The 16640-nt window shown below is 38.6% G+C and overlaps 1 protein-coding gene across 8 annotated transcripts in view; it reads right to left on the bottom strand.

Moving 5' to 3' along the window:
* The window catches only part of cacna1bb (calcium channel, voltage-dependent, N type, alpha 1B subunit, b), a 228843-nt gene that overhangs the window by 138916 nt on the left and 73287 nt on the right, over positions 1-16640 (bottom strand). For all 8 annotated transcript variants that reach the window (XM_036140040.1, XM_036140038.1, XM_036140044.1 and 5 more), the window contains exons 4-6: positions 8266-8357; positions 8029-8178; positions 4052-4239 (exon numbers count right to left, since the gene is read on the bottom strand). In XM_036140040.1, coding sequence (XP_035995933.1) covers positions 4052-4239; positions 8029-8178; positions 8266-8357 — 430 coding nt within the window. The remainder of the gene's footprint in view (positions 1-4051; positions 4240-8028; positions 8179-8265; positions 8358-16640) is intronic.

The following is a 16640-nucleotide window of genomic DNA, read 5'->3' as shown; positions in this document are numbered from 1 at the left end:
ACTTTTTGGTCCAAAACGGCTCATTTCATCTGCATCAAGAGGCAGATCACAAGGATAAAAATCAGAGCAGACATGTTAATAGATGCTGATTGTGCATTCCCACTGATCCACTGATGATTTGCAGTTTGTTGTGCTATTGGAGAGAAAATGGTTTGCCTGAGAAATGCACAGCACAGAGGGAGAGGGAATTAAAGCTGATTCAAAACTAAGAAAAAAAAATCATCAGAATGAAGATCATGCAAGAAGGTTGCCGGTGTTTATCAAACTGTCTTTAAGGCAATTTGGCCTCACAGAGCGCAACAAGTCCTTTCTCTGTTAGAGGGCAGAACAGTGTGAATGTATCAGCATCTACATCATTAAGTTTTCTATAAACAGAGTTTCAACCTCCATCTGTTCCTTCATTTTCAGAGACTTGGTTATTTCTCCCCTGTTCACTCTGAAAGTGCTACAGATCGTCCATAGATGGTAAAAACATTTAGGATTAAAAATATTAAAAAAATTAGAATAATGAGATTTTTTCCCGCTAGATCTGGGTGTAATTAAAAATTAGGATTCCAAATCACTACATTACTTAACTTGTTTATATTAAACCACACCAAGTTAACCAGGTCATGGCTTTAGCTTCATCTTTCTGATACTTTGGAAAGTTGGCAGTTTTAGATATGTGAGATGCGAAGCGATTACATGTCTGAATCAATGCGCTCGGATAGTTAAGTGCCAGTTGCGTTCATGCTTTGATTGAAGACTAACAGTAATTACCAAATTCTTGGAGTAGCAGAAAAAACCTCTGCATAAAAAGCTTTTACATAATGAGGAAAGAAGTTTATACTGGTCTGGCATGTTTAGCTCTGAACAATAGGCATTTATCCAACAAGAATCCAACTTTCTGTTATTTTTTAACATACAAGGGCAGATCCAAAGGTGGGCGAGAGGGGCCCCACCTCCTACTGATATCCTGTACTGATAACTGTTAATTAGAGTTTATGTGGGATATATAATTGTACTGCTATCATGTAAAGAAAATAGAACTCAATAAATGTTCAGTTCATTCAGAAATGTTCACATCTTGCTGGCTAAGCTTTCTTATATTTATGTCTGGTAAATATATTTAACTTCAGGTAAAAACAATTCATACAGGTAGGCAACAACAATTCACTGTTTTGAATCACTGAATTAAATATAAACAGAAATTCTAATTAGGAAAAAATGGTTGGACACACTATGCGCTAATAAATAGCCTTACCCCCTTTCAGCTGAAATTACATTAGTGAGATGTTTCCCATTATACTACATGCATTCATACATAACTGTCACGGCTCAGATGTCAGTCATACATGCAGTAAGACAAAGAAAAACATTCAAAGGAAATCATTTCTACCCATTTGTGTGTTTTTCATGCCTTATATCAAATAGTGCATAGAGAGATCCAAAAATTAGGCTCCTGCTTAAGGCTCTCCACACCAAAGCAATGCCATGACAGCTGGAAATTATCACACACAGGAGGCTAAAGACCTGCTAGCATGTTTATAATCAGCAGAGCAGAAATAAGTGGTAAGATTCAGAGGATACGCCACCGAAGGAAAATCGAGTCACTTTGGAAAGCTCAACTGTCATTTAATAGATACTTATGGAAAGCTATTTGCGTATTTATTCTATCATTTTGATATTGGGTGCTATTGTGACCTCTGGATTTCTGACCAGACACTTAACACTACAACTCAGCTAGCACCACCTAGTGTTTAAAGAGTGTCACGCTGGGTGAGTGGTAATATTTTATATAGCCAGAGCCGTCTGTTTCACACTGAGTTATTCTCTTTCATTCTAATGAAGTTAAGAGTTCACCTCAACCTTCCCAACACCTGAACACATTTTTAGAAATTATCTCAAAGATTGCTACGAAAAGCCTCCTTCACCTCCAAACTACTCTCACTGAATATTGATGCGGTGAGCAGCAAAAACCTCCACCCAAAGGGGCATTTTCTGCATTTAAAACAACAACAAACAAAAAAAATCAGTGTTACTTTGCCCTCATTGGAACTAAAGATAAACAACACTGCACTCTTGGCTTCCTGTTGCATAAGAGTTTCACAATGTATATATATATTTTTAAATGTGTTTATTCCCTCCACAACTTCCAACCCTTCAAAGATTTCATGGCCTTTAAATCAAGGTTTGTTTTGCAGTGTTTGTTATTCTGTCTGCACGGACACAGCACAAATCATGAAACGGATGAAGCTCCGGGCCAGAGGGGGATTTTGATCCGAACACTTTGGTGTTTTTAGTTCTGCTTGACTGAGCAGCCCTCATTCTTCAGGGGTGGGGAGGGCTCTCTTTTCAGAGTTGCAGAGGTTTTTTTTTTTTTTAACAGGCACAGTCATACTTTTGTCTCCCCTGAAAGAAAAAAACACTACAGCGTTGATGTTTAGATAACCAAACGGTTTGGTAACAGAGAGGAACAAAAAAGAAGACTCTGACTGAGGTGGGTAACCCAGTGACCCAGTTGTAAAGAGACACAAGCCAAGAAACCACTCACATCATGTTAAACTCTGACACATGAAGCTGCCCCTCTCGTTTTTGGCATTTACAGCCAGAGTATGCTCCAATACATTAAAAGAAATTGTAAAAAACTTTTTTTATTGGCAATGACAGAAAAGTGAAGTAGCGGCACCTTCCGGATTTGCTGCCATCCTTGTTAAAGATGTAAAACCTTAACATAAATTCATCTTTGACTCCTCTAGGTATGCTCTGCATACCTAGAACCAGAACCAAACATGGAGAAGCAGCATTTAGTTCCTATGCTCCAATTATCTGGAACAAACTTCCAGAAAACTGTAAAAGTGCGGAAAGCCTGAGTTCTTTTAAATCAAGATTAAAAACACATTTGTTTAAAATTGCCTTCAACTGTCCTAGTTAACTGAATCACCACTTTTTTGTTCTATTTTCTATCTATATTTTATTCCTACTTGCTCTTATTCTGTTTTATTTTGCTATATTTTAATCATGTAAAGCACTTTGCATTGTCTTTGTACTGAATTGTGCTATATAAATAAATTTGCCTTGCCTTGCCTTGCCTTGCCTTGCCTAAATGACCAGTTGGCGTGTAGAAAGTATCTTATGGTTGCTGTGAAGACTTGGTGACCCCAAGATGCTATGATGTGCTGCAGCTCTCACGCTGTATGCACGGACAGTTTTATCTCCCTCCAGTATGGTTCATCACAGTTTCACTTGTTTTAACCTCAGACAGTTTTACTCTTGATAGTCTTTTCAGTTAAAACCAGAAATTCAAACACTACGAAATGGCGCATGTCTTTTTTTCCCTCTCACTATCTAAGATTACCTTTCCCGCTTTAATCAATTAGGATGAAAAAAAATATTTGTATTTGTTAAATATCAGAATGAGGAGTTTTTAGGATTTTTTTTTTCTTTTTTTAAATTCAGAAGTAGACATACATTTCCTTAATAAATGGATGCATTGCTTTTATACTGCATAATTTGGGTCAAACTGGGGATAATTTTACAGGCTTCTCACAATAATTCCCTAGAAATTGTCCCATTGACATGACATGACATTTTATTTTGTTAAGCGGATGGATGGATGGATGGATGGATGGATGGATGGATGGATGGATGGATGGATGGATGGATGGATGGATGGATGGATGGATGGATGGATGGATGGATGGATGGACACCCAAGAAAGTATTTGGAATTTCAAAATACAAAATAAAAGTCAATGAAATGAAATTATATTATCATTAAAATGATTCCATTATTAAAATGTGTTTAAAATATATAAAAAATATTATTCAAATTATTTAAATTCAAAATAAAGTTGATAAAATGTTTAATGAAGAAACTTTATTTTGCTACTCATTCTGGAATTTAGCAAAAAAATATATATATATATATATATTTTTTTAATCCTCACTGCCCCAAACTATTTATTGTCAGATCAAGAAAAAAATACGATTGTGTGTTTTATAGAGAGTGTGTGTAAATATCTGCTTCCAGCTGAGTAATTCCTACCAGTCTGGGCTGTTGATAGACTTACGCTGTAGAGGATGTCCACCCAGCCTTCCATGGTGATGCACTGGAACACTGTCAGCACTGCAAATAGGATGTTGTCAAAGTTGGTGATGCCAAAATTGGGTCCGGTCCAGTACTCCTGGCAAACGGTGCCGTTGGGGCAAGTTCTGGATGGCAACTCGGAACCACATGGCCAGTCAACCACCCTTTCCGCTAAATGGACAAAAACAGAGACGGAAACAGAAGGACACCGCTAGAGTTAGTCTGATGCTTTTCAATGAACCCAGAGTTAGAGTTAGGCTGCATACTGGCACAGTTAGTAGCAACTACTGGGTTCAAATCCTTGTCCAGCCTGCCAGTTTGGGTGATTTATGTGGTGGTCTTTGAAAATTTGCAGTTGTGTTATACTCTCTTCATGTTCAGATGATGGATTGAACAGACCACTGGGAGATGTTCACAGCTTGGGATATTGTCCTAAAACCTGACCCTGCTTTAAACTGAAGCAAAACTTCCCCCCCTGACATGTCTGCTGTGTTCCTTTTTTTTAAAAGTCAGTGCAGATTCATGAACATTTCAATGTAAATATGCCCGAATTAGACCGAAGACTACTTTACATCTGTAGTCCCTGGCTAGTCAAAAAGAAAAAAGCAAGAAAACATCAAACAATCATACACTAGACAGAAGGCATCAATCAATCAATCAATCAATCAATCAATAATAAAACAATAGAATAAAAGACAGTGGAACATTACCAACACTGCACATAATAAGGATAACCTGACATTAGTGATCATAGATCAGGTTCCCTTTGAGCCATCTTTTACAGTTGGTTTTAAATGAACTTAATGTACTAGAGTCTCTTATAACAGCTGGGATGTTGTTCCAAATTTCTATACCCTTGACTGATAACACCTGTTGACTAAATGTTGTGCATCTGTGAGGTATTACACTGTCACCTCTAGCAGATGCTCTTGTTACCTTTCCACTAGTGCTGAATTTTAGCTTAATAAACTCTCCCAGAGGTGGTGGAGCGAGATAATTTAAAACCTTAAATACTGAACAAGCAATTTTAGATTTTCAAACATTTTCAAAACCAAGAATACTGTACTTCTGGACAATGAGACAATGATGAAAGAACAGAGGTTTTCTATCGAATGCTTTTAAAGCCTTTTTCAAGAGTGATTCTGTTGTTTTTAAGGCTGTCAAATTTGTCAGTAACCAGTTAGTAATACAGTATTCAAAATGAGGAACAAAATCGTACAGTGGATAAACATTTTAGTAGCATATTCTGGCAATGATAACCTGATTTGTCTGAAGTTATGAATATTAAAATTTACAAATCTAGATATATTTTTTCATGTTTTTTAAAAAATGAAGCAGAATCCAAGGTGACTCCAAGCTATTTAAATGTATGTACAAACTGGAGCTTCTCTCCTTTAAACGAGACATGTAGACAAGGCTTTGCAGATGGATGTTTCAAAAATAACATGCAGCCTATTTTTTGAGGGTTTAGTAAAAGACATGATTTGAAAAGTCACTCATCGATACATGTGATTACTGATATTAGCTGTGTTGAGACTTTGATGTCAGACTTAGCATTTGTAAAAAAAAAAAAAAAAAAATACAGCATAATCTGCATATAACATGTTATTAAGGTCTTTGCAGACATTCGGTAAATCATTAATATATAATGAAAATAAAAGAGGTCCAAGTAGGGAGCCTTGGGGTACTCCAACTTGACAATCAAGAAATGGGGATTTGACACAGCTGACAGACACACAATGGGTTCTATTTGAGAGATATGATTTCATCCAAAGGGTTGCTTGGTCAGAGAAATTAAATGTAATTAATCTAGACAACAATATTTGGTGATCATCTGTATCGAACACCCTTTTCAAATCAAGAAAAAGAGCACCAACGAGAGGAAGTATTTAAAAAACATTTGACTTTTTCTAGAAAAACATATATTGCTCTTTTAGTTGAATAATGTGAATGGAAACCAAATTGCATGGCATGGAGTGGATTGTGACCCTTATTTAAAGATGATTTATCAATTGTTTACCGACCCATTTTCTAATGATTTTAGATATGACAGGCAATATACTTATTGGTCTATAATTCCTAACATCTGTTTTGTTATGGGATTTAAAGTGGCCAGCACTTTCCATGCTGCAGGGACAATACAATGACCAATTGACAAATTAATTTGATGCATTTTTGGGCACATTAAGGAATCTTTGTCTAACTTTATAACATTTGTATCCAGAACATAAGTATCTTTAGCTTTTGAACTTTTTAAACCACTTATGATGGAAGCCACATCTGTCTCCTGAATTTCTGCCATCGTGAAAATAGATTTTTCACATGAAGTAAAAAGTTGTGTGAACTTCTTGGACTGAATTTTAAAAAAAGTATTAAATTCATTACCCGCAATAACGGGATCTTTAACAATTTAATTATTGAAATGTAGTTCTAGTTGTATACCTTGTTTACCAATTAACATTACCTCTTTAGTAGGACAAAAAAGATTAAGAAGCATTTTAGCTGATAATAAAATTCTATATTGGTTGACGGTTTCTGATAAATACAAATAACAGTGAAATTAATTTCCTTAGAGAGCACAACATTTACTCCAACAAATTCAAGTTTAAAATTTTAAAATCATGAGGTAATTCAATCTGTGAACATTTTAAGGTATCTGCAACATAAACTACAACCCCCCCCCCCCCCCCCACTCCCCCTTTAGATTGACCTCTGTCTTTTCGAAACACATTCTACCCTGGCATATGTCTGGTAGCTTCAGGTGAAGAACCTTTTAGCCAGGTTTCTGTCAGTCCAAAGAAGTCAACATTGGACTGAATCAATAAGATATATTTTTTTATAATGCTTTTTGTTCTCTAATGTTCTCCAATTAACCTCTGAGTCCTTCACAGCTGCTGTTATACTGAGATTATATTGGAAAGCTGCACTAACTACACTGTTTCTAAATCAAATTGTTTGCACTAGATTGTATTTAGGGGTATCAGAGTAAACGGGGCAGAGTTAACATGCATGCAACACTTTTTTTATTCATAAAGCAAGTCATTTGGCACATTGTGTTGGTCACCAACCTTTTTGAAATTGAGTGACTTCATATGTGTGGCTAGTTTATGCTTGATGAAAGTGCGTTAGTGCGGAAATGAGACATGTGGACAAAATGTCTGCAGCATTTAGGCTCTTCCTCCGAATAAGCACTATCCTCCTAGACTCTAGAGGGCAGTGTTGCGTTCCTACGCTAAGCATACAATACCCCACTACACGTAGAAATAGAAAGCACAGTTGTTTCTAACATTTAAGCCTCTTACGTTCTTCCAAGAGTAACGGCAATTTCCTTCCAGGAATTGTTAACAATGTGTTGATCACGGTGATCTTTTTGGGCCGATTCATAAAGATGTCTATATTTACAAACCTCCGCCAGAAGGAGCACTTGTTCATTCTTTTCCATGCAGGACTGTTCGCGTAGTTAGGAATTTTCCTAAATGTGCAGAGCAGAAGGTTTTTGGTGGCCAAAATGATATAATGTGGCCACAGAGACCTTGTGGATGTGTCAAGCATAAACCAGGCTGCATACTGTCCTACGAAGCCGACCAGTACTCGTCTTCGAACTTGAAGAGAAAGTGTTCACCTTAACTTTATGTAAAATATACATATTGTAATGTTTTTTTTTAGATAGTAATTTTTTAATTTATATAAATGCAAGTGTTGTTAAAAAGGAACAGCAATGGACTTAAATATGCTTTTAGAAGCAGCTTAGCTGGTGGGTTGTGCTAATTTTAGAACAGGCTCCTAGGCACCACATGTGGTCCTTGGGAGCTACCTGGTGCCAGCGAGCACTGTGCTGGTGGGCCATGTTGTGGTGTAACAAGTAAAACCAACTAAATATAGTAAAGTTTGTTGTTTTAACGTGACAAAATGTGAACAAGATTAACCGGTGACGCTAAGTAGCTAAGTTCAGGTTCTCACCGCCAGGCTTGAAACAGGACTGATGGAACTTTCCCATGTAGAACTCCACCCCGATGATGGCAAACATGACGATGGCGAAGAAGAGCAGCAAGCCGATCTGAAGCAGCGGGACCATGGCTTTCATTATGGACTTCAAGACAACCTGGAGACCTTTAGGAGAGAAAGAAAATTTAAAATTTTGAGTTGGAGAATTTTGAGTGTCTTTTTTTTTTTTTTTTTTTTTTTTGTCTGACTTACTGGGAATCCCAGACACCAGTTTTAGGGGCCGCAGGACTCTCACGGCTCGCAGAGTTCTCAGGTCAAAGTCTGAACCCACCGTGGCCAGTATTCTGTGAAACCAAAGAGACAAACGAGATGCTCGTTAAAACAATAATGACATTTCAGCTCCACATTGGATCCATACTCCGCTGCAGGACTGGGGAAACACTGCAGAGGCCTACACAATCTTCCTAAATAACACGCCTTTGAAGGCAATAACTCAAGAAATGCTGGAGAGCGCCCTCTAGTGTGGTACAGTTTATCTCCATTAATTTTTTTTTTCATTGCACGATAAAAAAAGGGTAAAAATAAGACCTTTGTGTTTTTCTGATTGCACTGCTATCTACTCTACATTAAATTCCCAAATATAACTTATTGCTGTAAAGGAAGCGCACGTCAGACTAATATCAGTTTAGGATGTTTCAAAGCTGAACAAAATGTAAACCAAACCGGTTGAAGAGACATTATGAAAGTAAGAATTATAGCTAAAGACCTTTAAAGCAGTCGTGCACCAAAGCAGCAGCAATTAACTGTGTTTGAAGAAAAAAAGATTTCTGTTTGTGGAGGGATTTATAGAAGAGCTGCACAGCTAAAATTAAAGACTCTAAGAGTAAATAGTGAGACTGTATGATGTCACGTTATCTCTTCTATCCACATTAATCTATTCATCTGGTTATCCCACAATCCATCCATCCAACCGTTAGCCCATCCATCCATCTATGCATCAATCCATCAATACATATGTTCAACCATCCATCCATCCATCCATCCATCCATCCATCCATCCATTCAACCGTTAGCCCATCCATTCATCCATCCATCCATCCATCCATCCATCCATCCATCCATGCATCCATCCATCTATGCATCAATCCATCAATGCATATGTTCAACCATCCATCCATCCATCTATCCCTCTGGTTAACCCTCAAGCCATCCATCCATCCATCCATCCATCCATTCAACCCACAATCCATCCACCCAACCGTTAGCCCATCCATCCATCCATCCATCCATCCATCCATCCATCAGGTTAACCCTCAGTCCATCCATCCATCCATCCATTCAACCATCAATTCATCCATCCACCCATCCATCCATTCAACCATCAATTCATCCATCCACCCATCCATCCATCCATGCATCCATCCATCTATGCATCAATCCATCAATGCATATGTTCAACCATCCATCCATCTATCCCTCTGGTTAACCCTCAAGCCATCAATCCATCCATCCATCAATCCATCCATCCATCCATCCATGCATCAATCCAACCATTTATCCATCCATCCATCTATCCATCCATGCATCAACCCATCAATGCATATGTTCAACCATCCATCCATCTATCCCTCTGGTTAACCCTCAAGCCATCAATCCATCCATCCATCCATCCATCCATCCATCCATCCATCCATCCATTCAACCCACAATCCATCCACCCAACCGTTAGCCCATCCATCCATCCATCCATCCATCCATCCATCCATCCATCCATCCATCCATCCATCCATCAGGTTAACCCTCAGTCCATCCATCCATCCATTCAACCATCAATTCATCCATCCACCCATCCATCCATTCAACCATCAATTCATCCATCCACCCATCCATCCATTCAACCATCAATTCATCCATCCACCCATCCATGCATCCATCCATCTATGCATCAATCCATCAATGCATATGTTCAACCATCCATCCATCCATCTATCCCTCTGGTTAACCCTCAAGCCATCAATCCATCCATCCATCAATCCATCCATCCATCCATCCATGCATCAATCCAACCATTTATCCATCCATCCATCCATGCATCAACCCATCAATGCATATGTTCAACCATCCATCTATCCATCCATCCCTCTGGTTATCCCTCAAGCCATCAATCCATCCATCCATCCATCCATCCATCCATTCAACCCACAATCCATCCACCCAACCATTAGCCCATCCATCCATCCATCCATCCATCCATCCATCCATCCATCCATCAGGTTAACCCTCAGTCCATCCATCCATCCATTCAACCATCAATTCATCCATCCACCCATCCATCCATTCAACCATCCATTCATCCATCCACCCATCCATCCATTCAACCATCAATTCATCCATCCACCCATCCATCCATTCAACCATCAATTCATCCATCCATCTTCACACACCAACTATCAAGTGTTATTCCACATCCCTGGGGTCAGTGTGCTGCTCTCAGTCAGCATTAAAAAGCCTCTGTCCTGATCTCTCACCGAGCTCATGATGCAACTGACCTTTGCTCTGGACAGGTGGTTGTTAACAGCGCCTTTTTCAGGTAGTAAAATATTTGTCACCTTCCCTTAACTCTTAATCTTTATGTCACATCGCATTACAGTTAAAATGTATATTCTTATTAACATTTTATATTGAAACTTAAACTCCATCTTAAAGAAGTTATATATCAGTGGGACTTTTCTCATCAAATAAATAGTAAATAAAATTTACAAAAAAAAAATTCAGAGTCCAAAAAAGCAATTAAAGCATTTCAACAGAAAGTATCTAACCCAAAGGTTGGCTAAAAACAAACCCACACCGGTATGTAGCCCGTTACATCATGCCCTGTCCATTTCTGCCTGGACCTAAGAGTTGAGACGTACAGTGTATGCATGTATGTTGCTTCTGTGGCACAGCTGGCAGCCCTCATTACAGCCTCTAAACACAGAGGGAGACGTAAGTGCTTCACTGAGACACACACACATAAAAAACAGTCCTCCAGGCTAGAGGCTCAGGGAGAGAGCGAGATGGAGAGGAGGAGGAGGAGGAAGATGAAAATAGCAGTTGATTTAAGGAGACAGAGGGTAAGTGGATGCAGACGAAGAATTATAATAATGTGACGTGGAATCGAACAGAGAGGCATTCTGCACACTTCACGCTACAAGCACAAATAGATTTTTGCATCATTTCGTGTGAGATTTTATGCTTCTGTGGTTAACCTAACTCCACTTTATTTACAAAGCACTTTTTTATGCACAGAAATAAAATACCAGTACTAGTGGGAAGCCTACATCCATTCATCCTGCACTTTGGATCTTTTTTTGATTTACAGGAACAGTTTTTCTGCAAAATACTGTAAAACTGCAATGTGTTTCGAAAACCAAGAATAAAGTGTTTTTTGGGATTTTTTTCCATGATCATCATGATACATAGACTCTTAGACATACTATTACTTTCAACCGACTCTTAATAAGTGATGCTGAAGGTTCTAGACTATTTTTTTAAATATATAAAAAACCAATACACTATCTGGTTGGTGATTGTGTGCCGCTGGTGGTTCCTCTGTCAGCATAACGACTATTTGGAGAAATAGGAAGGAACTGGGCGAAGATGTAAGAAGAGTTGAAGATTTACACAAACTGGGGAAGTTTTCTGGAGCCATTTTTAAACAACTGCAGATTTCAAGATCATCAGTTCAGAGTTTTTCAGATGGGTCACCACTTTACCAAAGGCTGTGCCCCCCTTCAGATGAAAGCAAACTGCTGGGTGAACCAGTTTTACAGCCGAACGCCTTTCCGAAGAACGGTTTTCTGTTCAGACAAGACAAAGGCTACGTTCCCACTGCAGGTCTTAACACTCAATTCTTGTGAGGTTTGGAGGAACTGTTTGTGGCTCCAGACTAACCTGCATGCACGAAACAACAATAATAATAAGTTCAAACAGCCCGCTTTGGTCCAGCAAACATGGAAGAACAATGTTGTATAGTAACAAAGTAAAAATACTTCACTACTGTACTTAAGTATATTTTGGAGTACTTTATACTTTTCTCGAGTATAACATTTTTTGATAACTTTTACTTTTACTTCACTATATTTCTGAACTTAATTGCATACTTTTGCTCCAATACATTTTCATTGTTTGGTTTAGTTACTCGTTACAAAAAGAGAGAGAGAGAGACTCCCACACACAAGTGTTTTGATCCCACCTACTGATTGACTGCAACAAAGGCCGGACTTGGCTGAGCTTGTTCATCACCACCAACAGGATAAGAAGCTGGTCCAGTGGTAAAGCAGGTTAAATTAACCTTGTGGTATAGGTAAAGCATCTAATAGCAGAGAGTCCTAATTTTCTTAACTAAATGATAACCTGCAGGTGTATCTATTAGCAGGTTTACCCCTTCCTGTAGGTTGGCTGGACCTGGTTTATCAATTAACCATGTTCTTAGTATACACCCCCTGGTCTTATTTTTGCCTGCACTTGGTTGTGTACAATTTTAAAGTGCATAGCACTGACCTTGCTTGAAGAAGGAAAACTGAAAGCTTACAAAAAGGTTGTATTTTCTGTCTAAACTTGGTCTAAATTTCTCATGCACTTGGCTGTTTATATTATTACAAGTGAATTTGACTTTTAAAGTTTACCAAAATCTAAAAAATGTCATTCAAACTGCATTTGCTATGTTTACTTTTTACTTATACTTTTTATTACATTACTTGAGTATATCTATTTTTACAGTAATTTCCATACTTAAATACAAGACATTTCAGATACTTTAAAACTTTTACTCAAGTAACATTTCAGTCAGAGACTTGTACTTTTACCAAAGTCATATTTTATAGAGGTACCTATATTTTTACTTGACTCCGAGATTTCAGTACTTTATACAACACTGTGGAAGAAATAGGTTTTATGGATTAAAGTGTCCAACGTGAAGCCGTGTTTGCAGGCGCTGAGGGGGAAATAAATAAAGAGAAAGCAAAACTCTGGCATTTTACAAAGGTTTGGTGAAATAGAGGTGTGTTTGGCTGCAATCAGGGCAGCGATTTTATCAACTTCACAGACATGGAGTTCATTCATAACTTTAGGAAGTCGAAGGCAACTTTTAAGAATATCAGCGCTTCTCATCTCTCTCTCTCTCTCTCTCTCTGTCTCTCTGTCTCTCAGCATGATTTAAACACAATGCGGTCGGGAGCTGAAGAAGAAGCCATGACTTTTAATATCCTTTTATCATGTCCAGAACACTTCCCTGTCACAGACAGAGACTGGCTCAGGAAATATGGAGGGTGATGTTATTGGTTGTCAGAAGCTCACGCAGAGACACATTACTCTGGGTTTGACAGAAACAGATGACACCACGCACGCTTGCCGAAGAAGTCGACAAAAATATAACACAGCAGCTGATGAGCTACGTAAAACTATTTTAATGTAAGTGAATAAATCAGCCTCTGTTCATTTTACAATGTATTATTTTCTGTAAATGGATCGCAATTATAGTAAATCAAAAATAATTACACGCCGATAAAGTGTAACATAACAGAGCTGGTAATGACCATAATTAAGAATTCATTTTACAGTTATTTAAATTACAGGCTATTTTCTGGTGACTTGAATAAATAAAAACAAACAATATTGCAAATAAGAAGTGTTGTGACTGGATCTGGAAGGACGGTCAACGGTAGTTTGAAGGCGCTTGGTGACAGCAGCTCCTGACGGTGAAAGGTCAGCGCTGCTGTGTTTGTACTTTAAAAGAAAAAGATTTAGCTGTTAAAAACTCAGAGGAGACACAACACTGATATTGACCATGTGATCTGCAAACACACACGCTGTCCTGCAGAGGTCATCAAACGTAAATCCAGATGCTGTGCTTTTATCAGTGGGACATAAATAGAGCTCCTCTGACAATGAATAACAGCCGTAGCTGCAGACACAGAGGTAAGCGTGACTCATTGTGCTGCCTATTAAAATTTGTAGAGCCAATCCACAGTTCATTAAACCCTTATTTTTTTCTTTCCCCAACGTTTGTGCAAATACCCAAACTAACGTTTAAAAATAACTGCAGCCAATGACCATCTCCATAAAACCGGCTTCCTTTAGGGAATTGATTTAGGCTCTCCGCAGGCAGGGAAATATGTACAATATAATAATGATAAAGGAACACAGGTAATGAATCATTACTGAAGAAATGCTTGTTTCATAGTGGATTAATTGACTGTTGATGTGGTTGGAAATAAAACCGAATGTCATCCTTCAAACCTTCAGATGTACGAACTATGGAGTGGATTACATGACTAAAGTTCTTACACTTGTTGTTAACTGCTTTTCTAAAGGTTCAGCTACAGAGGCAACATATCTTAAAAAAAAGTTGGACAACATCGGCCAAATTGGGATGACGAGAACACTGGATAAGAACATCTCCAAAATTTGGTAAGTGTCAATCAAAAGGATAGAAGTCCAGAAACAAGCCGTCACACAGCAAATGAGAAAAGCTCTATTGGGGCTTTTCCACGGCACCGCTCTACTCGTCCTGTCCGAACTCCGCTCCACCTTCCTGATTTTAGTTTTCATCAGACCCGGGAACGTGCTGGCTTTGAGCCACACCTTCGTTTTTACGCCCTGCTCCTATTAAGCCGTGTGGCATTAACTCTGAAGAGATATAGTGAGAAGATAAGATAGGATAAGCTTTATTGATCTCACATTGGAGAAATTCACATGACACATCGGCTCAGTAATCAGTAGTCATAGGAAAGAGGAGTCAAGTAGGATGAGGTGCATCAAATATATACATAGTATGTCCTCGTTATACCATGGATCAAAAGGAGTAGGTAAGAAAAAGCAAAAATAAAGAAACAAAATACAAAAGAAATAAGGCAGAGGGTGTCTTCTGTACATTCACTGTGACTTATACGCGTGTGTATTGACATATATTTGGGTGTGGTAGCAGCAGAAGTCACTTCTTTCAGGATTGTTAGATAGTGTATTAAATACAATTGCACATTAGTTATTGCATGTTGGATAGAAACGTAGATCAGGCTCTGACATCTCTGTCCGATGGGGTGTGTGTGTGTGTGTGTGTGTGTGTCGCAGACACACAACACTGGTTAGATCAGCTTTTTGAACCACACAGCCTTTATAGACAAACCTTCACAGCTTTCAGTGTTTCCCTCTCTGTTAGTCCGTAGTACTGAGTCAGCAAATCACGGTTGTTGTTTTTTTTTTTTTTTTCCTCGCTCCACTATCGGCTAGCTTGCCACACCTACAGCCAATCACTGAGGTGAGAGCTCTACTCTACTCGACAACCACTGTACCACATCTTGAGTGGGTGCAAAAAAATCCAGCAGGGTAGGAGGAAAAAGGCCCATTGGAAAAAGTGGAGTCCATGGAAGAGTCCCATATGTTTCTCCACAACTGTGAGGATCTGGGTGGATTGCTGGCTCCATCAGGAGAAAGGGAACAATGATGTCCACAATGATGTCCACGACAAGCCTCAGGCCCTGCACTGAGAGCAGAAGGCGATATCACTGCTACAATCTCTGCTCCTGCATTAAGTCCTTCGTGATCAAACCTTCTCAGGGCTCAAAGACACAAACGGACACCATAACAGGCTCTAAGAAAGCCACGAAATCTTGACAGTTTCTTTGCCACACTGCTTAAAGGGAACTAAAAATAAGTTAAATTATCTTAAATTGAGTCAATTGGTCCTTGATTTGACCAGGCACGTTTAATGATCTGCTGATGGAATAAGTTTTTGCACTTAAAAAAGGAAAAACTGAAACCCATCATCTTATTTAAATTGCAACATATCTAATGGTCTTATTTTAGGGGTCAAAATACACATTCCATTGTTAGATGATCTTATTTACCTGCTCAGATCTCTCAGAACCGCAGCTGCATTGCTGTATATGTGGAAAACCTCCATCAGTGTGGAGAAAATAATGCTGCACCATCAAGATGTAAGCGGGAGCTCCAAATAATAATCACCTACCACATACGCCCATGTTTTCACGAAGTCCTGCACTGACACAACTCTCTCAAACTGAGGGGGTGAGGCTGTCACCATGCTAGTGCTCCAATTCCTCAATGACCAAGCATTGCAGATGCACACAGGTCAATATATGTGACGGATACTCAATCAGCAAGCTGCCAAACTAAACACCCTGACATATTGGCCCCATTTAAAATAAACAACCACAACTTGCTGTCAGTGTTTTGTGCACGCTTGCAGCCCTCAGATCTTATAGATAGATAGATAGATAGATAGATAGATAGATAGATAGATAGATAGATAGATAGATAGATAGATAGATAGATAGATAGATAGATAGATAGATAGATAGATAGATAGATAGATAGTCAGCTAGCATGTCACGTTACATTCACAACAAACAAACAAAAAACTTCTATACTAAATCTATTAGTTAGTTTATTATTATTAGTTTATAATTTTACAAACCGCTGACTACTTGCACAATTTACTGTTTGATGCTGTCCATCGCTTTAATGGAAGAACAAATGAGTTTGTATAGCAGACTGATCCTCTGAATAAAGAGTATAACCGCGGTCTGAGAGGATTTTCTCTGCCTGTCTGGTCATTGTTTCATTGA

This window comes from Fundulus heteroclitus, chromosome 8 (genome assembly GCF_011125445.2).
Source record: "Fundulus heteroclitus isolate FHET01 chromosome 8, MU-UCD_Fhet_4.1, whole genome shotgun sequence".
NCBI lineage: Eukaryota > Metazoa > Chordata > Actinopteri > Cyprinodontiformes > Fundulidae > Fundulus > Fundulus heteroclitus.
This window is presented reverse-complemented; position numbering and strand designations above follow the sequence as displayed.